Source organism: Syngnathus floridae, chromosome 14, assembly GCF_059516105.1.
Source record: "Syngnathus floridae isolate MCC-2025c chromosome 14, RoL_Sflo_1.0, whole genome shotgun sequence".
Taxonomy (NCBI): domain Eukaryota; kingdom Metazoa; phylum Chordata; class Actinopteri; order Syngnathiformes; family Syngnathidae; genus Syngnathus; species Syngnathus floridae.
The window spans coordinates 2,736,387-2,762,648 of record NC_142426.1 but is presented as its reverse complement, the minus strand read 5'-3'; the positions used below and the strand labels follow the sequence as shown (position 1 = coordinate 2,762,648).

The 26,262-nt window shown below is 40.4% G+C and overlaps 2 protein-coding genes across 5 annotated transcripts in view; both read left to right on the top strand.

The window, feature by feature from the left end:
- On the top strand, positions 1 to 7,099 carry LOC148387008 (putative neuropeptide Y receptor type 6). 3 transcript variants are annotated; one of them, XM_088395750.1, is made up of 4 exons: positions 1 to 19; positions 1,097 to 1,171; positions 5,689 to 6,129; positions 6,368 to 7,099. In XM_088395750.1, coding segments are annotated over exons 1-4 (1,230 nt in total). In that variant the 5' UTR covers positions 1 to 17; the 3' UTR covers positions 7,080 to 7,099. The 3 variants fall into 3 exon arrangements, with proteins under 3 accessions (XP_088251876.1, XP_088251877.1, XP_088251875.1); XM_088395751.1 differs by lacking the exons at positions 1 to 19; positions 1,097 to 1,171 and adding an exon at positions 1,180 to 4,027; XM_088395749.1 differs by lacking the exons at positions 1 to 19; positions 1,097 to 1,171 and having other exon boundaries at positions 1,180 to 6,129.
- Positions 7,100 to 9,255: 2,156 nt separating this feature from the next.
- The window catches only part of rem2 (RAS (RAD and GEM)-like GTP binding 2), a 31,013-nt gene continuing 14,006 nt past the window's right edge, over positions 9,256 to 26,262 (top strand). The window contains exons 1-4 of one of the 2 annotated variants that reach the window (XM_088395753.1): positions 9,256 to 9,701; positions 10,819 to 11,147; positions 12,445 to 12,518; positions 20,822 to 20,999. In XM_088395753.1, the coding sequence (XP_088251879.1) occupies positions 10,820 to 11,147; positions 12,445 to 12,518; positions 20,822 to 20,999 (580 nt within the window). In that variant the 5' untranslated portion in view covers positions 9,256 to 9,701; position 10,819. Of the gene's footprint in view, positions 9,702 to 10,813; positions 11,148 to 12,444; positions 12,519 to 20,821; positions 21,000 to 26,262 lie in introns of both variants that reach the window. The other variant, XM_088395752.1, reaches the window with a different exon arrangement.

The following is a 26,262-nucleotide window of genomic DNA, read 5'->3' as shown; positions in this document are numbered from 1 at the left end:
TAAGCCTGAATGATTGCATGTAAGTATATTTGTGTTTTTGAATGTTTTTTGTATTATGTTGGTGGATTTAATTTATTTTTTATCTTTATTTTATTTTGTTATTTAAATTTATTTTACTATATTATAATAAAATAAATTTAAATAATTATTATATTGTTTATTATATGTTTTCTTTATTTTAATGTTATTATTTAAAGATGTTAAAAGGAATCCCTTAAAAATTAGATAATGCATCTCAAGGGGATATCCTTTAAAGGAATAATCAGGGAAAAAAAGATAATACAAAGATGCTAGTTAAAATTCCAAAGTTGTGAGCAACTTCAGAGACAAATCTTTTTTTGTTGAGTATAAAATTACTGTTTGTGTTTGACTTCAGGATGTGAGGTTGCACTGCATTTGCTATCATCTTTACCATCAGTTTTATTTGCACTCTTTTCTCTAACTAAACCTGTTAGCGTCAAGGTTTTATACTCAGGGGGATCCACAAGTATTAAAATACTTAAAATAGAAAGAAGAGGCTGCACAGCAGGTGAAAGCTGAAGATTGCAGTGTCTTGTTTATCTTGTTTTATTGTGCCCTCTGGAACAAAATCAATTTGAGCATCTAATTATCAGACAGCAACTCAACCTCCTGAGCTATGTTGCCATTACATGACCAACAACAAGTATAAATTCAAAACAATTCCTTAAGGATGCGGCTTAGAATTATGAAATATGTGTCAGTGGAATCTAAATTTGAATGGGCATGAAATAAAGAATTGTTAAGCAAAGAGGAGGAGCACAGGTTTTCCTCTCTTCACCCATGGCATCATGTGAGGGTGAGCAGAGGGATGTTCCTGGGAGCAGATTACTGGGCACAGCAAGTGAGGCGCACTTTTTCAATCTCCCTGGACCAACATTTTGAAAGCCGCAATTTTAAATCCTATTATTATTTATATATATATATATATATATATATATATATATATATATATATTTTAATTTTGCATTGCCCTGTACAACGTTTGTTCAAATGAATTACAAGCATGAGTTTTTTTGAGACACCAACTGCAAATTAGTTCAGCCAGAGGCTTCTGTCTAAATTTAACTCCGCACAGGTTTTCCTCTCTTCACCCATGTCATCATGTGAGGGTGAGCAGAGGGATGTTCCTGGGAGCAGATTGCTGGGCACGGTAAGTGAGGCGCACTTTTTCAATCTCCCTGGACCAACATTTTGAAAGCCACAATTTTAAATCCTATTATTATTTTTATATATATTTTATTATTTTTTTTAATTTTGTATTGCCCTGTACAACGTTTGTTCAAATGAATTACAAGCATGAGTTATTTTGAGACACCAACTGCAAATTAGTTCAGCCAGAGGCTTCTGTCTAAATTTAACTCAGCCTTTGGCCTCATGCTCACTTTTTTTTTTCCGTGTCTATGTTCCAGGTTGTCTTTAGAGGCCTTAAAATTAACCATAGACTTTTCGGCAATGTAATGAAAAAAATTCATCAAGAGTCTTTCACCCCAGATGACAGTTTGGTGTGGGTTGTGTAGAGATGGACTTTTTATTGTTCTATTTTTATGTGATTTGTTCTCTGTGTTAAAAAAATGTATGAGGCAAAATGGACTAGTTTAATATAAAAGTTAAGTGCCCAAAACTTTAGGCTTATTCAAATGAAAAATAAAATACCCAGTGTTGGATTCTGTCCACAATTTAGGGAGCGCGTTATCTGCGCCTCACGGCAAAAGCCTTTGCCAATCACCTGTTATTCAATTTACTCACTGCGTGCTCGTTTGATTTCTTCAGATTTAGGAAAATGCAAAGACACTGAAGCAGAAATTAGACTTAGACAGCTTGGTTGAGTTCAATCACAATTCTTGTTCAAAAAGCTCTGTTTTCAGGAAAGTGCAATACAGCGCTGGGCCCTTCAAGAGCGGAAAGTCTCCATTCATAAAAGGCAAAGTCCAAGGTTGTTAGATCAGTTTTATATTCAGTAGCACATTGTGGGCTGGGATTGATGGGCGATGAGTCTTCGGGGTGGGGCAAGTTCGAAGGAGAGTCTGCTTCCATGGGAGTGGTGCTGGTTATGGGCGATTCGGTGTGTTGGTGGGGGGCTGTTGGTGTGTGTGTGTGGAGGGGGCTGTTGTCTTCCATCCCGTCTCTCGGCCTTGGCGACCATCTTTGGCCGAGTTCTCGGGTGGCTCCTTCTGGCACCCACTGGTTTTATCTCCACGTGACCTTCCTGTGAACATTCTTCTCCAATCTTGGACATACACTGTCGTACCGCATTCAACCGTATCTTTGCTTTGCTAGGCAAACTATTTCCCTCTGTGCAGAGCGTTCAGTAGTAATCAAAAACTGGCGTCTAGCATTAGTCAAAACATAAGATACAATCAAGTACTGAACGGTCAAGACGACTCTGGCCGTGTCCATGATTCAGAGAAAAAACATCAGGCATGCATTCCACAGTTCCTTAAGGGTCATTAAGGTATTTAGGCAATATATCAAAAGTCATTTGTTATTTCAAAGTCCCCAGAAATATATATATCAGATCATAAAGTTATAAAAACCTTTCTCATCACCACTTATCAAAAATGTCTAATTATGTCTTCTTTATTGATTTGGTGTGTAGGTATAATTATATGCTTCAAATGTTTCTTTTATTTATTTAATATGTGAATATACTTGTCTGCTTATGTACTTTATTCAATGAGGTTTGAGCATATCTGTTTTTGTAGCGAGGCAGGACTTTTTGTATTTCGACCTCATTCCTTCACCAGTATTTGAATATTGAACCCACTCTATTATTTTATTTTATTTTATTTTTTGCTGTCATGTTTACCCGCATATTATTCATCAATTTGGTTTCTGAAAACAAAACAAACAACTGTGTTCCAGGAAATTGTCCGAAATAAGCATTTGAAAACAAAAAATAGTTTTTTTCATCAACTTGCAGTGTGTAAGACAAGAAAAATGGCTTTAAACATTTACCTACTCTTGATTCGTTTCGCAACAGTCAATAATGACATTTCATATTTGTATTTAAAATACAGCACATAGAGCATAATATTGCCCTCAATAATTATAATTGCACATTTAATCACTCTGGTTAGGTTTCACTGACTCAGTAATGTGGACTGACGGACCAGCAGAAATATTAATGTGCAGATTCCAATTTAGAAAATCCAGAGCCAGTTGGTGAATCTGCCTTGCTGACTTTTGCCAAGTCCACATGCGTAAAATGAAAGGTACATGATGAAACGGGGAGTTTGGGCTTTAATGAGTGGCTGCAGGACAGGCACAGATGGGTAAAGAACAAAACAAAGGTTTGTTCATTTTGCTTGTCCATCTGTGCCCCACACACAGAGACATACTTGATCAGATTTGGACAAGTGGGTGTAATGCAGCCCACCAATACGCTTATCATTTTAACATTTAGATCAGTTGTGAGCAAACCTATGCTGCTAATAGAAATGCTAGTATGGTACTAATCCGACCAAAAAAAAAAAAAACCCATTAGGCACAGCATTTATAATCTTCTTCACAACATCCCAAAGCAACGTGATTGTTTGTGATGATAAGACATGAGAGATGTTCCATCTCATTCACTATAGATGGATCAAGCCCATGGTAACATGAGTAACAAATGACTAGCTACTGCAGGTTTGTTTATTTACTTGACTCATGGGGAAAAGGTTATGGCAGGCCGGACTGTGCTCGGATAAAGATGAGGCAGCACCTACTCAGCAACTTTCACTTACATTTGGAGGTTTGAGGCTCTTTGACTTGACTAGAAGGGGATGATGCTGCTCAATGTTTTTTCCAAAGTAATTTTTTTTCTTGTCTGTGCATATTGACAAGCTCCCCCGCCGCTGTCTTTGAAAGGTTCCCATTGAGGTGAACTACCTTGTTTGTGCGGTGATGCAGTCCCAGTTGTTCATGTCTCCAAGGGTTTGCTTGTCTCCTGAGAGAGGGAAAGAGTTGCGGCTAGACCGTCACATCTGAATCATCAGGCCTGACAGTCATTGCCGACTGAGCGCAGGTGATTTCGATGCCAAGTAGTGCAACTATTATCCTCATGAATAATGTATGAGATGAGTTTTCCAAAAAATCGGTGTGGCTCTAGGAATTTGATCTGGCTTGTTTGCATTACATTTATATTTGTTGCCTATTATGCTAGTTTATCTTTTGCTATCTCTCCCTTATGGGTCACTATAAGATGGCGGCGCGTGCACACGCAGCGGCCACTCTCTGTCCCGTTCGTTGTTTTGTGAGTGTTTACTGAGTGTTTGTCCGGCAGTTTTGTGTGTGTTTGTTTCGCGTGATACGTCGTGCTACTAGTGCGGCGGGCATGTTCTGCTCAACATCGGCGGAAGTGGGTTTTATGGCGTTCTGGACTTTGGTGCGGAGAGATTAAGGGCGCTCGGACTGCTTCGTCATGGAGCGACGCCGGACTGGCCTGCTCTTCCTCCCCCGGTTGGACTGCGTCGTGAGCTCGGACTGCTCCGTCCTGGAGCATTGTTGGGATGCGTCGGCAGCGAGTCTGCGAGGCAGCGGAAGAGGGGCCAGCGCGAAGACGTCGGGCCAGGCTTGCGGCCAACCCAGCTCGCCCAGCCGTGCCTTCCATTCTCCTGGCGTACGTTCGTTCGCGGGACGACAAGATGGGTTGCGTTCGCCTGATAGGATCCACGAACCGGACAGTGCGTGACTGCTGTGTGCTCGTGTTCGCAGTGGCCTGGTTGACTGTCATCTTTCCGGACTCTGCTGTGCATCGGGAGCGGCTAGCGTGCTATCACTCTTATATGTTCATCTTCTTGTTTTATTTTTCCTGTGTTGTTTACTTGTATGTGCGTTGTGAACTCTGTCTTGTCACCCTGGGATAGTGAGAAACGTAATTTCGATCTCTTTGTGTGTCTTGACATGCGGAGGAATTGACAATAAAGGAGACTTTGACTTTGACTTTGACTAATAGGTTCAAAGTTTGCTCCTACATTTATAAAAAAAAAAATCTTTAAAAAAGTCTGAGTCGGTTCAGGAAGCACATAAAAGCTTATTTTTCCACAAGTGCATAAGTTTTTGTTTTTGAATAACCTAAAAGAAAATCCCAGAGAAGAAAACATGAGTTGATGCCACAATTGCATGAAAGAATGATTGATGGGAAAATGAAGCTTCAAATTTGCTTCATGAACCAGTTGTATTTTTGACTCCCCCAGATGGCATCCTGTGCACAACATGGGTCCGAAAGCCCACTGACCCACCACTTCTCAAATCTCTTTAATTAAATCAACGCGCCATCTATAGGAGCCAAAAAATACAACTGGTTCATGAAGCTAATTTGAAGCTTCATTTTCCCATCTGTAGCTGTGGTTGTGTATAATCCGTATCAAAGTAAGAAATGGGAGTTGATCGACGTACAATTGTGATTGTTTAAGCAGTTTTGCGTTGTGTGTGTGTTTTTTGTGAACATGAACATTTTTTCCAAAGCAGTTAACACATTGCGTTTGATTCATTTCTTTTTTGTCAAGTGTTGGCTTTTGCATTCTACTGTATATATGTATCACAGTTCTATTACTATGTGAAGCCCTCTTGTCAGTCCTCTCTGTGAAATTGCTAGATAAGAATGACTTACTTTCCTGTGCTGCACAAAAACCCATTCCTTTCCTTGACTTCTAAGCTATCTGTCATTGATTGCTTCTTTTACAGGAAGAAGGTTCCTTCCCCACACCTGACCTCCATTATGCCCGCCATCGTCAATCTCCTTTTCAATGTGGTCTCAACCAACACTACCATCTCGTTTAATGAGGTGTTGCCCTTGGTCAGCCTGGTATCTCTCCTTTGGGGGTTGGTGGGTCACCTTCTCCTGTGGTTGGTTCTGATCAAAAACCGGCGAAGTCGCTCAAAGCCGAGCTCCGTCCTGCTCCTGAACCTAAGCCTGGCAGATATGGGTGCTCTGCTCACCTTGCCCTGTGTGCTTCTGAGTGCTGCTTTCCAGGATTGGCAGCTCGGGGATGCCAGTTGCATTTTGCTGGGATTCATGACTTCCATAACAGTGGGAGTGGAAATTTTCAGCCTAGCTACTTTGTCTGTGCTTCGCTACCGTATTGTTGCACCGGGGACAAGACGACCTGTGAACTTGACACATGTGTAAGTATCTTGGAGTTCAAATTGATCAGAAGCTGCTGAAATTGTTTTCATAAATTTAACTTTCAGCATAGAATATTTGAGTCCAGTTCAATTAAGGTTAATTCATCTGTTTTACTAAAACCTTTCTATAAAAAATAGGTCCATTTTGCATTAAACGTTTTTGCTCAAGTTTACACATCTATTAATGGAGAACAAAAAAAGCAGCCTGTCTTTAATGCTCTCCTATTCTCTTCCACAGGATATCAGTCGTTGCGGCTATTTGGCTGGTCTCAGTAGCCATGGCGTTACCCAAAGTCACCTACATCGACTTTAACGGCGGTTGCACATGGTCAGTAGGCCGAGATGACTGGCTGTTTTTTCTGATCCCGGCTTTCCTTGTCTATTACGTCGGGCCTCTCCTTTGTATTGCCATCAACTGTGGCCTTATCATCTCGCACCTCCATGGCTACAGGGGGTCTTTGGCTGCGCACAGGCGTAACAAAAAGGCTACCGCTCTACTAATTGCTTCAACTCTCGTATTTATGGTGAGCTGGTTGCCCTATTATGCACTTGAGTTTGTTAATGTCATGTCTCCTCATATTAGTTCAGTAGCCTCTCCCCACACCAGATTTCCCCATGAGTTTTTCACTCCTTCATATTTGTTAGTTACAACACCTGGGCCGAGTATAGAAACGAAGACAAATGTCTCCCTGCTATGGGAAGTGTCATCTTTGACCGCCATATTGTTAGTATGTCTCGCACCATGCTGGAACCCGCCACTTTATTTTCTGTTATCTCGGCCTGCCGTGCGTCAGCTTCGCGCTCTGCTGCCTTCTTTTTTCCGCCAGCGTCACCCCAGTTCCCAAATCAGCCCCGTTCCCTGCACTCATTGGCAACCCCGGCAGCCTCCTGTTACTGAGTCATTCAAAGTTAACAGACAATGTGACAAGCTATTCACGGCAAGAAAATAAAAACTATTACAAACACTTAAGTCCTCGCCTTACTGCAGTAAATGTGAAAAAATATTCTGTTGTTTGACAGGTAACCGGGCCATTTGGAAAATGCCATAAAAACAAATACCAGACTCACTAAGCAACACATCTGAGTAGCTCTTTTAAGTTGAGAGCATACCTGAAATGATGGAATGACCTTAGAACTCAATGTATACAAGCATATTTTTTATTTGCATAGAACAAACACATACTACATCATTTGTAAATCAAGGTCACTGATCTCTTATAGTGATGCACCCCCCTCCCCCCTCCCTGTTCCACCAGAGTAAACAACTCTCCACACAATGTTTAAACAACCTTCCCAGAGGCATTGTTAAAAAAAATGTGTAAATACAACAGAGAGACATAACTTGGACGCAGCATGAATACATATGTAGTATATGCATCTCCCCTATCTGACAAAACATTCATGGGATTAATAGGGTAAAACATAAAATCAAGGGCTTTCTATGCATTACACTTATTATTATTATCATTATTATTTTCATCATTCCTATTATTATTATTATTAGTGTTAAGTCAGTCTATATTAAAACAAAACCATTCTTAACTCAACAATATATTGATTCTACCAAATACCAGAATCTAAAGAAAAAGTCAATTCTTAAAAAGATGCATGCAATGCCAATTTGTCACCTTGATTATTATTTTTTTATTTTTTGTAATGCTCTGCCAAATGCAGAAACAAAGGCGACAGACACTGCTGTCCCCAAGCTATCTCTGCAAAGCAATTGACCATCCCAGAATGTAAGACTGGAAGATTTGAAAGCAGACTGAGTATTAAATATAAGAATCAAATCAGACAAAGGCTGGGAAATGACTTTTTAACAAGTGGAGCCTATCTACTTTCAAGTGATGGTTCAAATAGGGACAGGGTAGGTTATGGAAATGTCTTTGGCCTTTGTATCTCATCTATTCAGATGAGATTCCTTTTGCTTCATGATTTGACTGCTTTCGATCCATCCTCCGGCAAACCTGCTGGATTCAAATAAGCTAACTCACGTCAGCATCCTTGGGAGATATACCATTAAATTGGTATAGCAGCCAAGAAATATTACTACTAGTAGTAATACTTAGGTACTCATCAGTCAGTCAGTCAGTCAGTCAGTCAGTCAGTCAGTCACAGAGCTGCCACACTGAAAGTCAGTCTGAACATTCACACATGAATCGGGTCATTGTCGGTCACCCATCCATCAATTTTCCATCACGCTTATCTTGTTCAGGGTTGCGTGCAGCTGAAGCTTATCGTAGCATACTTTCGGCAAATCGTAGACGATGCCCATAGCAGGTCACAGGGTCAATTTAGAGACCGACAATCATTCGCATTAACATTCACAGTGTACTGCGTGGAGAGGGATGTGAAAATCCAGGAGAAAGGCCACTTTAAATTGTATATTTCAATTTATTTAAATACATATATATTTTTTTGGATGACTCAGGCATTTTGCATACTATGACAGAACCAGGCATGAACACCAATTGTCGGTCTTCCTTTTCTTTTTGAATTTGTACTCTAAATGCTCAGATGTATTATGGATGATCATTTGATTCATGAGAGGGAGGGTTTGTGTGTCTTGGTTGGAAATACGTTATGAAGGTTATAATCTTCAGCAGCACACAACCAAGACATGGACGCCCTAATGAATGACGCCGATGTACTGGCACATGATTTCCGCGTTTCCCGGCTGACCTTGATGATGGCTGATCATTTGAATTAAGTGTGTTGCCGTAAGAACAAAGATAAAACAGGCAGAATATAGCTCTCGTGGGATCCTGTTTTAAATGGGGAAATAACTCATGTTGTTCAGGGGAAAAATACCAAATATTTAACTGGAATTAGAATTGATTCAAATGCGTCTAAGGAAAACAATAATTGAGGTAAATCTCAAGAGCCGTCCACCAAAATGCCCACGAGTGACGAACAAAAGCCGTGCTAAAAGATGAGAAATACATTTGCAACCAAAAAAATGTGAATTTCACTTCAATTGGGGCGACTCGTTGTCTATTACTTTGGCTCCCTCTCCCGGTAGAGAGAGAAAGAGAGAGAGATAGAGAGAGATCGAGAAAGAGCGAGAGATGGGTGGAGGGAGGTGGAGAAGAGAGAGAGATGGATGGAGGAAGGGAGGGAGGGGGAGACAGGTAGAGAGTATTGTCAGAGGTGGGGAGGGATGCATGCTTGCCGTCGCTCGCTGGGACACATGAAAAAGGTCAACTAGAAGATGTGATGGATTGCTGATGGCTTTCTCTCATTTCCATCATCCTATTCCATACGGTGGAGAAGCAGGTGCTGTCTTGTCTTGCCTACTCCAAGCTTCCCTACCGCGGTCTCCACGCGGCGCGGCGCCGCGCCTTTCCTACCGCCAGCGGATTTTACGCGCCGTAGTAGGAAGAAAGACATCATGATAAATGAGACGTGGAGCGTCTTTTTATTGCACCGTGCGATGACGACGTCGCCGATGATGTGCTTGTCTTATCGGGACTGCATTTAAGAGCAGATGACTTGAATTGGTCCGGTCCCGCAACTACTACAGCACGCGTTTCCTCCAAAGATCATTCCTGCAAACCATGGCTGCTGACCAGGTAAGGCGACACTTATTTTGCATCCATTACATACCATCAATGATTCAATCATCTTCTTTATTGGTAACCCGCGCGCACGCACACGCACATTGTCTTAAGGTGATAATTAAACTAGTTTATTGTGTGCATCTCAAGATGAACTCATTTGTTCATTTTTTTTAAAGTACTCCTATATAACTGTTCAACTGTGATATCAAACCGTCAATAACAATAAATAAAGATAATAAATGCATTTTTCCCTAGCACTTATTATACAAAGCAGTACATGGCTGCCTTTTGGAGAGCTCTAGCTGGCTGTGTAAAAGCATAAGCACAAAAACATTGGCTGGAGAATTAAATTTGCATCACGCACTGTTGTTTGGCCTAGTTTCTCTCCAGCCTGCAGAGAGAAGCAGATTAACCCCTGACAAGTGGCTCAGTCTGCGGTCAGGGTTACCTTCGTCTACACGTAGGGCTCCCCTGAGCCTGTTGACAATGGAGGCCATGCTTAATTGATTAGCGCTTTCAATTAACGTAATTGAGGCAGCTGAGTAAGCCTCTCCAATAATAAATAAATCATATACTAGAACTGTGGAATAACTTAATGCACAGCACCATATTGCACAATACTATCATTTACCATACTGTACTGTGTATATATAATATATCTGTTATTGTATTATCTAACTTTATAAAGCAATATAAATCAGTGTCAATGCGGTGCCTAATATTTTAAGATGCACTATAAATAGAATACAAAATAGAAGGTATGCAGTACTAAATAATAGTTAACACCCGATACTTGACACAAGGCAGCCGTTGATTCAATATTGTAGTGTATAAGTAAATGATATCAGGTTCCATTTCCTCTAAATGAAGTGTCACTAGAGCATTATAGGCAAATGCAGTTTCACACACAGTTTGGTGTTCTGCATGACAAAGATTGATTTTTTTTGGTGTTAATATTGATGAGCATCTTCTTTGCCTGAGCTGCAGCGGCGTCACATACTACTTTTATATTAGCATTTTTTTCACTCATGATATCATTTTGGAGGACAGTAGCGTGGTATCACACAAATGTCTATTGTATAAAGTGAGTAAGGCATCTTTTTTTTTTTTTTGTACCTGTCTAGTATAGTATGTTTCTGAGCACAGCCCCACCCCTCCGCCGAGGAAGCACACCCCTTCCTGTCAAGCACCAGCTGCGCAGAGAAGAAGCTGTGTCTGAGGACTGCGATTGGATCCCGGGACTGGAGGAACCTACCACATTGCCTATCAGTGACACATTACCTCGTGATGAATCGTTCAGTCAAACGTCAGCAGCCCAGTCTACCTACCACAGTCACGGAGGGGCACTCAAGATTGTGCTACTGGGACAGAATGGCGTTGGCAAGTCATCCCTGGCCTTGTCACTGGCTGGCCAGTCAGACAGATCCCTCTCTGTAGACTCAGAGACCCAAGCTTGTGGTAATGCCTCATATATGTATCACTTTGCATATATGTTCTCCCTCAGATCACATTTGGAAAGGATTTGCTAATAAATTGCAAAAAATCAATCTCCAAGGATATGAAATCATTCACCCAGTTTGTACCCAGAAACTGACTATGAATCTGTAAGATATATCTTGCACATATCACTGCCTAAATTATTTAGTGTTCAATTTCCATTCTGGTAGACACGCTGAACCTCCTTCTCCAGTGACCTCACTTAGTCAATAGAACTGTGTTGTCAAAATTTATTGTTAATCATTAGTCCCAGTCGTCCAATCCCTCCATCACTGTCACTGAAGGGCATCTACCAACTTGCACAATGCTCACACTCAAAGCATAAAGCATTTTTTACTTGAAGCTTGATAAATGGACACATTTCAGCTTCATCGATGTCTTTATCGATTTGGCTTCCCTTCTGCAAATGTGTTCTGGAATGCTCAGTCTTCCTCTGAGCAGCATAAAGAAACAGCAAATTGTACTTAATTATCAGTTTGCGATGACTGGTGTGCCACCATATCAGCTTTGTGAGTGAATTAACACTTTCTGCTAATTAAAACGTGGCCTGACCGACCAACTAATTGCCAACACAAGTCAGCAGTGCTTAACAGCAGAAGGTTGAACCTAAAAATAGAATGTATGTCATGTATGTATATTTGTATGTATGTATGTATGTATGTAGTATGTATGTATGTATGTATGTATGTATGTATGTATGTATGTATGTATGTATGTATGTATGTATGTATGTATGTATGTATGTATGTATGTATGTATGTATGTATGTATGTATGTATGTATGTATGTATGTATGTATGTATGTATGTATGTATGTATGTATGTATGTATGTATGTATGTATGTATGTATGTATGTATGTATGTATGTGTTTAACAACATAACAATCTAACCAATTTCTCAAATTTCAGTATTGTGCAAAGAAGGTTAATGTCACTCAGCACCTCCCTCCCAGTTGAGATATTATCACATTATTCTGGCCCAAGTGACAAACTCTCTTGAGAGCATATTCACTCCGAATGCATTCACACCATTACAACACCAAATTTAGAATCTGACGTTTTCTTCTTTTTTTTCTTTGTTTGGACTAAGATTGGCATTTTTGGAAATGTTAATGCAGCCTGAAAACTATTGTTTTCATATAGCAGATGAGACAGTTGACATTTCAGTCAAGTTCAAATTCCTTTGTTTTGCTGGCTATTATTTTGTATATTGACATTGGGCGGATATTCACTGCTTGCTTGAATATTTGCTTGCAGGTGAGGGCTACGAGAATTCAGTCACAGTGGACGACGAGGACAGCAAAATCATCATTTTTGACAATTGGAAACAGGTCAGTCGTACACTTTTATCTTAATATACCACTTTTGGCTTTCCCCAACTGAAAATGTCCTTTGTTCTTTATTTAACAAGAACAATCAAATTAACAGCGACGTAAAAAAAGGAAACGTGAGCAAACTGCTCATTTGTACAATACACCACATTTTAAGCTATTATAATTAAAAATTAAAATTATTAACGTTCTAAATTCAACATCTGTTTAATTAGTATGTGTACAGTCTGCTTGAATTAAAAGAACCGAACCAACCAAGCTGGAAGACATCAAAGATTTGCAAAAAGATTGACCAGTGAAATGATGAAAAAATGAAAAAAGCATGAAAGTATCAATGCCGTTTAATAATCTAATTAGCAATTGGTATGGATAAATCCGTACGTATCCTTGTCCAGATGTCCACTCTGGCCTTCAGGGGATTCCCCTTGAGTAGAAATGCTTCAGCCTTGAGAACACCACTGAAAGCACGCTGGCTTTGCCTTCCGTCCGTCTCTCTAATTATTTTGACATTCCTTCTTCTTGTTGCTCTCCTCCCCAAATCAACTGATACACTTTGCAGCTTGGTTCCGCTGGCCTTTTTCTGCTGTCAACCCTCACTGGGTGTTTATTACATTCATTATTCTGTGCGTGTTAATTCAAGGCCAGGGTATTAAAGCTCAAGTGACAGACGCGGGGGGCCAGCAGGACGCATGGACAGACTCCAGAGCCTCAATCAGTTGGCGGGCGAGGACCGGATGGTGTCCTAAATAATCCACCAATGCATGCTCATGTTTGTTTATTTATTTATTTATTTATTTATTTATTTATTTATTTATTTATTTATTTATTTATTTATTTATTTTGATGGGCAGCAGTGCACATGTATAATCCCAATTCACAAACAGACAGCTACGTGAGGTAGATACTGCACAGCTGCACGACAAATGACGTGGCCTCGACCCACATGCCGAAAAGTCCCTGGGAGCGAACTCCATGTGTGCTAACCCATAGGTGTCAAGGTCCAGGGGCCAGATGCGGCCCACCACATCATTTTATGTGGCCCGCAAAGACAAATTTTGCATCGACTTTGTGTCATTACTAAAATTACAAATTGTCTTCACTTTTAAAAAATAGAAATGTCTAAGTCACTTAGCAACAGCCACACACACGCACACACACACGCGCGTTTACACAAACACACAGAATACAAAGCTGGCTCAATGATGCGTAAGCTCCTGCTCATCATCCAAATCTTGACTGTATTGTAGGGTGTCATTTTCTCCCAAGCCAGCGTGAGCAGCACCTTTTCTTGCCATGTAAACTGCAAACAGAGATGGAAAGCTCTCAGATTGTTCCTTCCACTACTTTCTTGGATAGTACTGCTTGCCAAATGAAGGCAGCACTGTAGCCAATTATAGTTGGTGGGATGACACAACTAAACACTTAACGGCACACGTGTGTGCATGTATAAGCAACGCTGGCATCACTTCAATGGAGGTCAGTCAGAACTGTGAGCTGCTTTGAGTTTTGTTGACGTCACAAGGCGGGAACGTTTTTATAAGTCATCTATCCGTGAGACTAAAATAGAAACAACAAGGCCTGGCCTTGACCCGGCCAGACAATCTTGTCCTCTTGCATGTAGTAGATTAACTTTACTGGTGCGATGTCATTCTTCAAAAGAGAACATTTGTTATGTAAAGAAATTGAGGTCACAGAAGATCAGAAGGGTCCTCGACTGTGTTTGTCTCTCATTCGCATTATCATCATTTGCCATCGTTTATAGTTCTGTACAGTGTTCAGATTCCTCCGTTCATATTGGATGGATTCGAATTGCAATATTTATTTATGCCAACTAAAAAGGGACAGCCTGAGTGATGCTGATTTGAAGCAGGAGAGAAGAGTAGAAAACTAATTATCTACCCTTAAGGACCAGACTGTTCATTCCGATGAAGACAATTACATTGGGTAAAGGCAGAATTTGGAGGGAGTTAATTGTGGCTTCAGTGCATTTTTTTGTTCTTTGGGTGGAAATAAAAGAAGAAAAAAAACAAAGCATTGTTTTACCACTCGGGGCAGGAACAAATTGTGCATTTCAAATGTCGAGGGAGTGCAGTCTTTGGGCATGGTTTTCTTTTTCCTGCTTTGCATCTGACTTGATTTGAACTCTCCAGTTTCTGCCCCTAATCCACAGAAACTACTACACTTAATCTCTTTGTCTTCGTCTCAAATGGGAGGCTGAATCTTTCCACTTGGGTTTTTTAAATGAATTTCAAACAACCATTTGTGTGTTGTTTAAATTGTCACAAAATATTTGAATTTTAGAGATAAGGCAAAGTAAACAGTATTTGTTTAAAGCCAATGGGATACATTGGAGATTTATTTAGGGCCTTTCTTCTTTTTCTTTTTTTCTTTGCCATCCCAAATGTTAATGCTTTAAATGTTAATACGTAACTGGTAAAACCGTAATACCTTGCACTAAGCTTAAGTCAGCTTGACCCAACCGACACTGTAAATGAAATATTTTATCTTTCTTCAAAGCTCTGGTGTTTTCTTGTATTATGGGGTCAGCATGGTTAAGTAGTGATTTACAGATCTGCCTTACAGTCGAGGGCTTCTGAGTTGGAACCTCTGTATGGGGTCTGCATGTTGTTTTTTATTTTGCTGACTCTGAGTCTGGGCAACATTCTGGTCGACTGGAGACAATAACTTGTCCATTGGTGTGAATGTGAATATTGTCTGCCAATGACTGGCGACCAGTCCAGGGTGAACCAACGCTGCAAAAAATGTGAACCGGGAACAGGACATGCGCTATAGAAAATGAATAGATTGAATTGAAATCCACTTGAAGCTCCTTCCACAATCGAGCCAAAGGTCAATCATCCTTTGTGATAGTAGTAGGGATTTACTGTTCCTGCAGGAAGATGGGGGAGGGAAGGAGGGAGGGAGGGCAGCTGATGAGTCAGTGCAGGCCAGATGGCCTGGAGCATTATACTCCCTCAGGGGGGTGTTTTCTCTGCAGCAGTAAACAAGACAGAGAAAAAGAACAAGATATAAACTCAAAGATTTGTCATCCAATTATGAGATCTTAGCTGTGTGAATACGGCATGAGCCTCTTCTCAGTTGGGCTTCTTCTCACTCCTGATCTTTCTTTTTCTGCATTTCCACCCTTGTAAACTTAATTCACATCTTTTATCACCCTCACAACTTTTTTGCTTTTTTTACTTTTTCATATTATCTATATTTTTATTCTTATTCTTATAATTATTATTATTATTATTATTGTAGCTGAATGATGGTTAGTCTAATGAAGGAATTACGTGGAATGCAAATGATGTCAGCTACCGTAATTGCCGGACTATAAACCGTACCGGATTATAAGCCGCACCAGCTAAAATTCATGGATATTTCAGTTTTTGTCTTACATAAGACGCACCGGACTATAAGCCGCACGTGCACACGAGTTTTTTACAAAGAAAGACAGTACATAGAAAGCCTTTTTAACGTTTTAATAACATACTTGAACATGTCTTTCTAAACATTGCCTGTGACGCAGCAGTAGTACCGCAGCAACGCGGAAGTGTGCACGCGAGTTATTAGCAAAGAAAGACTGAACACAGAAAGTTTTTTTAAAGCTTTAAGAACATACCTTAACATTTCTTTCCAAACACTGCCTGTGACGCGGCAGTAATACCGCAGCAACACGGAAGTAACACAGCAAAGTCACTGAGACGCGGCGGCAACACAGCAGCAACACGGTAGCACAGCACTAACAGGGCTGGTTAAAAAAAAACACACCAGTAAAAGTAAAAAAAGAGCCGTCTTCATCTGCCTCCTGTGCACTGAAACCATCGAAGTCTTCCTCCTTAGTGTCCGATTGGAATAGCGTTAGATATCCTTCGCCTCACACTTTCTCAGTCTCTCTTTCGTCGTCGGTTTTATGCATTTCTTCGAGTGTGAAGAGGGTCTGTTCATGCTAATCTTATTCATGCACGAAGCACTAAATTACATTAAACTAGCGAGCGACACGTATAGCTCAAAAGCGGCATCATATGCATTTCTTTTGTCCCCCATAATGACGGTTTGTGTATAAAAGCTTCCTGTCTTTGTGTGAATGCGGGTGTGTGCGTGATGCGCGAAATGTAAACACAAACTAGCGCGTCTTCTTCGGCGCATTATTTCTTCTTCGTCTGTCTCGCTCTTGCTTTCTGCTAGAGCGCCCCCTGGAGACCGGAGGCCGTAAAAATCCATAATTACGCTCCAGACTAGACACAAGATAATGTCATCAACATCGACTGCCTTTGGCTTAAAAGCGGCATCATATGCATTTCTTTTGTCCCCCATGATGACAGTTTGTGTATAAAGGCTTCCTTTCAGTAATGTCCGTCTTGATCGCGCTCTGCGTGATGCGCGAAATGTAAACACAAACTAGCACGTCTTCTTTGGCGCATTATTTCTTCTTTGCCTGTCTCGCTCTTGCTTCCTGCTAGAGCGCCCCCTGGAGGCCGGAGGCCGTAAAAATCCATAAGTACTCCGCGCCGCCGTTTAAGGTTCCAAGTAACTTGTTTTTGGTGAGCAGAATGTCAGAAGAATTGAATTTAAATGCTGATTGATTGGGTTTTAATACAATGCAGATGGTCCAAACAGTGCCACTGCTTTGTGTAATCTCTGAGTGACATGGCAGAGTAAGAGAAAGGGTTTAGAGCACAGGTGTCAAACTCAAGGCCCGGGGGCCAGATACGGCCCGCCACATCATTCTATGTGGCCCGCGAAGACAAATTGTGCATCAAATTCGTGTGTCATTACTGGAATTGCAAATTGTCTTCACTTTTAATATCTTTTTTTTTTTAAATATTTGACCAGTTTTTACTCGTCTGATTTGAAAACGAGTTATTTGTCAGTTTGTTTTGTAGCTTTTACTGTGTATAATAGTGTTAAGAGTAAAAGTTATCAAGTCATTACAAAAATCACGAAAAAAATCTTATATTAGCCGCACCTGACTATAAGCCGCAGGGTCCAAAATTTTGGAAAAAAGTCGCGGTTTATAGTCCGGAAATTACAGTAATTGATATATTGTCCTCAATTCAAGTTTGTGCTTGGGACTTTGCTGTGGATCACTATTATTTCCAAGACTGTATTTGACCCCGGATTGGAAAGAAAATTATTCTCTTACATTTGATAGTCTTCTTTAAAGCTGGGAGCGACTGCAATGCAGCAGTGACAAGAGCGTCTTCCTTCAAGCTTATAAAAATGTAAATATTCGAGTAACCACTCATTTAAAAAGTCTTTTTATTTCTCACAATGACAACATTGATGTTTTTCTGAATATCAAGTAGAGATTCATATATTTTTTAAATATGTTCTATTATAGCCATATGGTCTATTATAGAATATAAATACAGTGTAAATAAATCCTACACTGATAGAAAAGATTGGCCTGTCTGACTCCAATGTGAGCCTTTCATTATGAGAACATTTATCTTCAAATTGGAAGGCCAGAACAATTTCTCCATAATGATAAATAGAAAAGAAAAAAAAAAAAAACATCAATCTATCTTGCTATGGCCTGTATCGATTTGATACCATTGGGGACTGTAGAGCATTGAGCAAACTTCAAAGATTCTATTCAACTACATTTCAATGAAACACTCGCACAGTTTGTCTTGGCCACTGCTAATAATTGATGCATTCATTTGGAAAATATGGCCCAATAATCAGCATTTCAAGGCATAGCAGCAATTTTCTTGAAAAAATATGATTTATTCAAAGAAGTAATTTAATGCAGCCGCTGTATTGCTAACCAGAATGTACTGGGAATATGTGAAGAATGTGCTAATAAAAAAATATGAAACCTTACAATTATTACATAAAGTACATTCAATAGGGAACTCTAACCCCATTTCAACAATAAAAATTTGGATCATACATCTTCATAAGAGAGTAAAATCAGGTACTGTGCGATACACTCTGAGTGACCTCGTTTTTTATTACTGCACTGTTTCTTAATGTAAAGTTTTTTGGGGTTTTTTTCCTGTCTGTGAGCTGGTTCTTCATGGGGGAGTAGTCGCTGACAGATGGCCTGCTCTTAGTGAACAGAGAAAAGGTGCTTTATTAAGATAAAAAATATGCCAAGTGTTGGCAAAGTCTGAAGTTCCTCTGCCTATGATTGCATTTACTTGGCTTCCTACTGAGTGCGCCATCAAACTCTGGTTATATTTGTATATTGAAAATGCACACTGCTTCATCTGTGTGTGGTTCCCTTGGCTTAGCTTGTTTTCATTCCTCTTCCTCCCTCATTGAGACTGTGACAGGTGGCTGGTGGCTCCATCCATCCATTACTCCCTCCCTCCCCTTCCTTTTGCTCCTCTTGTCCTTTCTTGTACTCCATCAAACAGATTGCCAATACACTCCCCAAAAATATCCTGCTGCGGGGTCTGATCTGATACTACTTGGCCATTTGGAAGATGGTGAATTTTTCAGACGTCAGGAGTTCTCTTGTGGGCAAGAATTTACCTTGGGGACTACGGATGTAGACCAAGGGCAGTTACACACTTATACAGTCAAAATGCAGTCCAAAGCTTTTGTTTTCTCCGCTAAGGATGATAGATTTTTATTATTTGTTTGTGTTTATTTTTAAAAACTTGTTCAGTAAGCAAAGACAGACAGCTTTTACATTTTGCTTTCCTTGTTAACATTTCTCATCTATGTTTGATTGTCTAGTGCAGGAGTGTCAAACTCATTCAACAAACTGATGAATATTTCGTTTTTATATCCGAGAGTACTATAATATTTTTAAATGATAAACGGTCATAAATACTGCCAGCAATATATATATATTTTTTAAATGGACAATTTTTAATGTTAGTATTGACACATGATGCACATTTTCTCTTTGCCGGCCACATAAAATGATGTGGTGGGCCGTATCTGGCCCCCGAGCCTTGAGTTTGACACCAACTAGACTCTAGTGGGTTTGAAACTTGGATCCAGCCCTCTTTTATGGATTTTGCCTGTGTGGGTTTTCCTTTCTAAATTACCCTGAATATGTGTGTGAATGGTTATTTGTTCATAAGAATAATGTGAATATTGTCTGGTGTCCACCGTCTAAGTCAGCTGGGATACGCTCCATTTCACTCATGACCCTAATGAGCAAAAGTACAAAAAACAGATGGCTCGATGAGTGTGTCAGGTGTAAGATTTGATGCTGACCCAAATTAGAATTGCTCAGCCTTGACCAATGTTTGTGTTTTTCTATGCGAGTCTGCTCCGTTTGTATCATTGAAGATATCAAAGTGTTTATGACAATTTGAAAAGGGTACGAAATATGATGTGATTGTTTTTGTGGAGTCTCCTCTCGGGTTTCCATCAATTGGAGGAAATGTGTTTGCATCGACCGTGATGCTTTGACAATCATTTGAAGTCAAAGAGGAATTTTCCCTTCTGAGGAAGAGAAATAGATGTTCTGGCTAAATCCTCCATGCATTACCAAGCCTGATCTCCTATTCCTTGTCGGCAGAGGTGAGAATGAGTCATGTAATGCCTGCTATTCATCAAGACACCAAAATAAAGTGAAAAAAACGCTCCATGTCTAGGATGTCATATCACATCCAGTAACATGTTGACATGATCATTTATTTATATCTAAGTAAAGAGAATGTAGATGTACTGTTGATTCAGTTATGTGTTAGTCATCTTGAGTTGATAGCAGTAGGCAGACTCATGAAGTCTTTTCATGTGTTGGCACAAATCTGTTCAAATGAATTTGATGAGCTCCAAATTTGTATGAACGTACGCCACGTGTGATGATGATGATAAGGCCCCTGGTGTTGCTGCTCCAAGACAATAACATGAGCAAACGGCCCGCTAATATACACCTACGTTCAGTAGCTCATCGATTCAGTTCCAGAAAGCAAGAAAAATAGCCTTGAGCAAGTCCAAGATGTTGTTTCTGCTCCAACTATTCTGGCTAATTGAACCTCAGTGACAGGAAAGCCCATCGGGATGTTAGCGCTTACTGCTAAAAGGGTCAGGAGATTCAAAAGCAAGCGTGATGCTTGCACGCTGTCAAGTTGAACAAAACTTCTTTTGCCCCTTGACATAGCAGCAGCAGCGCTACAAACTTCAGCACCACCCACAAACCGCCTTCCAGTGGCCAAGTTCTAATGAAGCAATAAAGTCAAGGCCAAATTTCCAATTACGCTGATTGCTTTCATGAGATCTTTTTACAATACGTCTTAGCCAAGTCATATTCTGCTCATATCCATCTGCCACATTCCCTTTATAGTAGGCCTACATCATGCTAATCATGCAAACTTGCATATTCACAGGACCTGTCCACTCTCCAGTGTGATGTGTGCATCCTGGTCTTCTCCGTGACTGACAGGCGTAGCTTCCATCGCACGGCACAGCTCCGTCTTCTCCTCAGGGAGTCCCAGCCTCACACGCCAATCATCCTGGCGGGCAACAAGAGCGACCTTGTTCGCTCTCGTGAAATCAGCACCGAGGGTAGGTACAGCAGTTGGAATCTCTTGCGTCTACCGACACACAAATGCAAAAAGACACCCCTCCTGCTAAAAGCCATTATCCAGCCATGGCTTAGTGTGGTATCTCTCTTCATCCAGGCGCCTCATGCTTTGTTTATCTCCACATGTAGCAACAATGCACATGTTTTTTGGGTTCAACAGATACAGATTTTAGAGGAAACTGGAACACATAAAGTACATTTATAGTCTTTTTTTTTTTCTCACTGAAAATGGCCAAAAACACAAGTCTGTCCTATCTGCAATCTTCCCTCCTGTATTACTATAACACAATTACCTCTTTGTCTAAATTAAACGATGCTATAAAGTGTGCATCGGAGGTGTTCCTTAATAGAGCTCTCATTGTGAAATGAGACCATAAACAAGTCAGCTGGTTACTCGTGAAATCTACCAGTAACCTTTATTTCATCTCTGTCTTTAAAGGCCTAGAGACACCGGTATATGTATAAATCGGTTTTAGTTAGCTTATGGGCTTATAAATATAAATTGACGATCGAAACAACGAAAAGGAAGCTGTTGCTCTGAAAAAATATAATTTGAATTTGCCGCGCAGACGAGTTTGACTGCACCGAGCCGCCAGCCGGAAGTGACGTCTCATGACGTCTCAAGTTGTACGCGTTTAGCTTCAGTGAATGTAAACAAAGAGAGAAGAGGGGCCAGCGCGGAGACGTCGGGCCAGGTTTGCGGCCAACCCAGCTCGCCTAGCCGTGCCTTCCATTCTCCTGGCGTACGTTCGTTCGCGGGACGACAAGATGGGTTGCGTTCGCCTGATAGGATCCACGAACCGGACAGTGCGTGCCTGCCGTGTGCTCGTGTTCACAGTGGCCTGGGTGTGCTCGTGTTCACAGTGGCCTGGTTGACTGTCATCTAACAGAACACCTGTCTCTGCTGTGCATCGGGAGCGGCTAGCGTGCTATCACTCTTATTGTTCATCTTCTTGTTTTAATTTTCCTGTGTTGTTTACTTGTATGTGCGTTGTGAACTCTGTCTTGTCACCCTGGGATAGTGAGAAACGTAATTTCGATCTCTTTGTGTGTCTTGACATGCGGAGGAATTGACAATAAAGGAAACTTTGAGACTTTGACTTTGAAAAGTATGTCGAAGCGTGACGGGAGGGGCACAATTCAGAAAACGTGCTCAGCTCGTCGAAAAAATGCGATTTAAGCAATAAAATTAAAAATGCGCCCAAAACCTAAACCAAACGCTGCAGATGTTCATTTCTCCATGCGCAGTGGTCAACTCGGCACTCTAAAGCCCCCTGAGAACTTTTTACTATGCCAACCTAACCACAGTGACGGGAGAGGCACAATTCAGAAAACGTGCTCAGCTCGTCGAGAAAATGCGATTTAAGCAATAAAATTAAAAATGCTTATAAAACCTAAACCAAACGTTGCAGGTGGTCATGTCTTCATGTGCCGAGATCAACTCGGCACTCTAAAGCCCCCAAGAGCACTTTTTACTATGCCAACCTAACCAGAGTGACGGGAGGGGCACAATTCCGAAAATGTGCTCAGCTCAGCCCAAGTGAACTGCTAGATTCATCATATTCTGCGTCAAAAGAGGTTTCTGAATCGGATAAAATGATGCTAATATTGCCGCTAGAAACGGAGCTGTCGCTATCATCTGCCATGTTGTTTGGGTTAGATAGTTTGGTTAGATCCTTATATACAGATCTACACTTTTTCACTTTACTTCTATGACCACTGATTGTACTTCTGCTGCTGTGTATGTATGTGTGTGTGTGTGTGTGTGTGTGGGGGGGGGGTTGTGTGTTATGTCTGTATTATTACACACTGTGTGTGTGTGTGTGTGTGTGTGTGTGTGTGTGTGTGTGTGTGTGTGTGTGTGTGTGTGTGTGTGTGTGTGTGTGTGTGTGTGCGTGTGTGTGAATGTGAGAGAGAGTATTTTATTGTATAGTATTGCACATGTCTTATCAGCATGTTAGTGTTTGAATGACTGCAATGTGTAAGTGTGCATTGTCTGTGTTTATGTTGGAAATGAATATGTCAGAGAAAGAATTGTAAATTCAGTATGAGTAAGTTAGCTGTGTGTTGTGTGTATGTGTGTGTGTGTGTGAGAGAGAAAGAGATTTATGTCAATGTCTTATTTAAATGTTCTTAGTTAAACTGCACATTGGAGACTGGTCAAACGCAATTTCAAACTTCTGTGCTAACCCTGTTACATAGAATTTTTGACAATAAAGTAAACTTGAACTTGAACTTGAACTTGGGTTTGTTGACATCCAGATGTACAACTTGTGACGTCACAGTAATGGCGTCGCCGGTGTGGCTTCGTGCGGGACCCGATCGATAAACTGGCATTTCATTTTAGCTTTATTCTTAGTAATCGGTGTCCATTTTTAATTTCCAATGCGGCAAATGTGTTCACTTTATACATTCTATCAAATTCTGTTCTAATTGGGAAAAAAAAGGGATGTCTCTAGGCCTTGTCTTTAACACTCACCAGACTGAGGGGGACGCAATTATATTGCTCTTGGGGAAATCTAGTGGCCATTTAATATCTGGCGTCCATATTAAGTTTTCAAATCAAGACCACTGACAAGTGTTTTCATTGTGAGGCAAATGAGTAAGAATGAACCCATATGCATGTTTGTAAAGAATAGTTTATGAATTAGTATGTTGTCAGAAGTTGACTATTTGTAGTCAGCTATTTTATTTTTTTTGTTTGTTTGGTATGACATTAATTTGGTTTGAGACATGAGACAGAATGTGAGATGTTTGGCCCTGTTTCATTTCGTATTTCTACAAAATCACAATGTAAATACATCTTTATTGCTAAACATTGGACATTTCCATCACTCAAAGATGTGTCAAACAAATTTGCTTTTATTTGGTAGTAGTTAGATAGTCCTGTTCTACGTAGTACTTTCTTCCACCCTGGCTGGGTTAATTGATGCTGTTACAAGTGCTTGGTGGATGGACCCATCACTGTAAATCTTGTTAACACACAAGGCGCTCGTTTCCTTGCTAGCCTAGTAGAATTCTGCCATTTCTCTTTCTACCCAAACTTAATTCCTGTTTCGAAGGAAGACGTACAGCGTCAATCTTCTTACACTGGCGTCTTTGACTGCTCTGGAGAAAAAAGAAAAAAAAAGCACTTCCACTGAACAGATGAGCAGATGGAGCACTGGCACAAGCAATTACGGGATAGATAGCTGTCACGTTGTTCTTTTCTTTTTTACTCTTTGGTTAGTTATTTCCGTGTTGTTTTTTTCTCTTGAGATGTATCGAGATGAAACTTCATTCCTCCAGACAATAAGACAAATTAGGGAGACTTCTTTGCGATTAATCACGGATGAGCCGAATCAATGTATTTCTGTTGGCGAGACAAATCCCAATTCGATTAGCTGTTGGGGTAGACATTCATTTTATCTAAAGAATTAATCTTCTCCTCTCTGAATGCTCATCAATTTGGCAAATTAGTTACTCAATTAAAAGTTGGCATTGTTTGCCTCAGAGGGAATCCAGCCTCTTCGAGTCTGTTGCGTATGTTTTTTTTTTTCAAACAGAAAATAACAAATGACATTTGACCAGGATAAGCACAAAGTGCCTTCCATTATCTTTTAATTTGATTGAGAAATAAAAACATATCTTTCTGCGGGTGCAACAATAAATGTCATCACTATTCACTCCACCCATTTGTTTTTCCCTTCCAGATGATTTCCCTCATTTATGAATGTTTGTGTTCATGGCTATGTGCACATCTGTCTGAGCCTATATCAGCTGCGAGAGGCAGGATATGTACATGCTGGCCAATCAATATTGGTATTGACAAACCAGCATCTCTCAAGATTTGTTCACATTTGTTTTTCCAACCAATGTACTAATGCTGATTGGTAGGGGGGGAAAAAACAAGTGGCATGAAAGTGTTTGTCTTTAAACATATCAATCTTTGCTTGAATCATGCTTGTTTTTGTTTTTTGTTTTTTTAAAACCTCAACAGCGCTTGGAGTTGCAAAATGTGGCCATTTCTGTTGGTCTTTGTCAGTGGAAGCTTTGGTGTAACTTCAGTGGAGCAACGTTAGATTTGAATAATGAGAAATGGCTTTACCGTACTCAGCATTTTCGCACCACTAGAAACTAAAAACAACCTAGGCGCATGAATGAGGTCAGCAATATGAAAATATTCTTTCTGTATTCCCTTGGCACTTGACAAGGAATGTTCTCTATGTTCTCTTAGGGCAGGGGTGCATTGTAGTCATAGCTTTTTTCGGAGGGCCATTATGTCTGTCAACCCAAATAAATGTATGTGCACCTCATATACAGCAAAAGCTACAAAAACAAACTGACAAATAACTCCTTTTCAAATCAGATGAGTAAAAACTGGTCCTATCTTTAAAAAAAAAAAAATATTAAAAGTGAAGACAATTTGCAATTCTAGTAATGACACGAATTTGATGGCCGTATCTGGCCCTCGGGCCTTGAGTTTGACACCTGTGTCTTAGGGCAACGTATTACCGTATTGATGTGTGAGTGTGACACATTTGAAACATCTTCCTTACGGAATTATTGGTCAGGCTAGAAGAGCTGAAGTCATAAACTCTATTTATGGCATGCACAGTGACACTTTTATTCGGTCATACCATTGGTCTCTTCTCTCTCCCTCATTTTAGCGCATGGCCACACACACACACACACACACACACACACACACACACACACACACACACACATTTATCATTGACTCGATATGGGCTTTGATTAACTTGTACTTTGGCTTCATGGGCTTAGTTGTCATTCCCATTGTCTGTCTCCTTTCTTGTCAAAACCTTGTGATTTCAAACAACACCTTTTCTATATATGTGCGAAGCAACAATTTTATTTCTTGAATTCACACTGTCATTTTTTTTTTTGTCCAGAAACATTTTTGGTGGGGCAATTTCTAGGGCAGCTGTGTTCACTGATGTAGTTTACCATGAGTGTGAATGTATCAACAATGCATCTACTGTGAGCGCTTTGAGTATACTACAGAAAAGCGTGATATTATTAATGGGCTTATTCCGAGCCTTGCCATTAACACTGTCCTCACGGGGTCTCACCCCGGCTCTAAATTGATGCCTTTCAACTGTCGTGTACAACCTGCTGCCGAGAGCATCGTTCTAAAATTGAGTCAACATCAACTCATTTCTCGTTTGTTGTGCCTGGCCCAGGGCTGTCGTACACCAGTCTGGACTCAACACGTCTTTTTGTTCTTTCTGATTTGACTCG

Excerpts from the sequence above, each read along its gene's own strand:
- LOC148387008 (XM_088395749.1), top strand. The coding sequence starts at position 5,606 with ATGACTTACTTTCCTGTGCTGCACAAAAACCCATTCCTTTCCTTGACT. Across the intron at positions 6,130-6,367 it reads CCTGTGAACTTGACACATGT|GATATCAGTCGTTGCGGCTA; the intron begins GTAAGTATCTTG and ends TCTCTTCCACAG.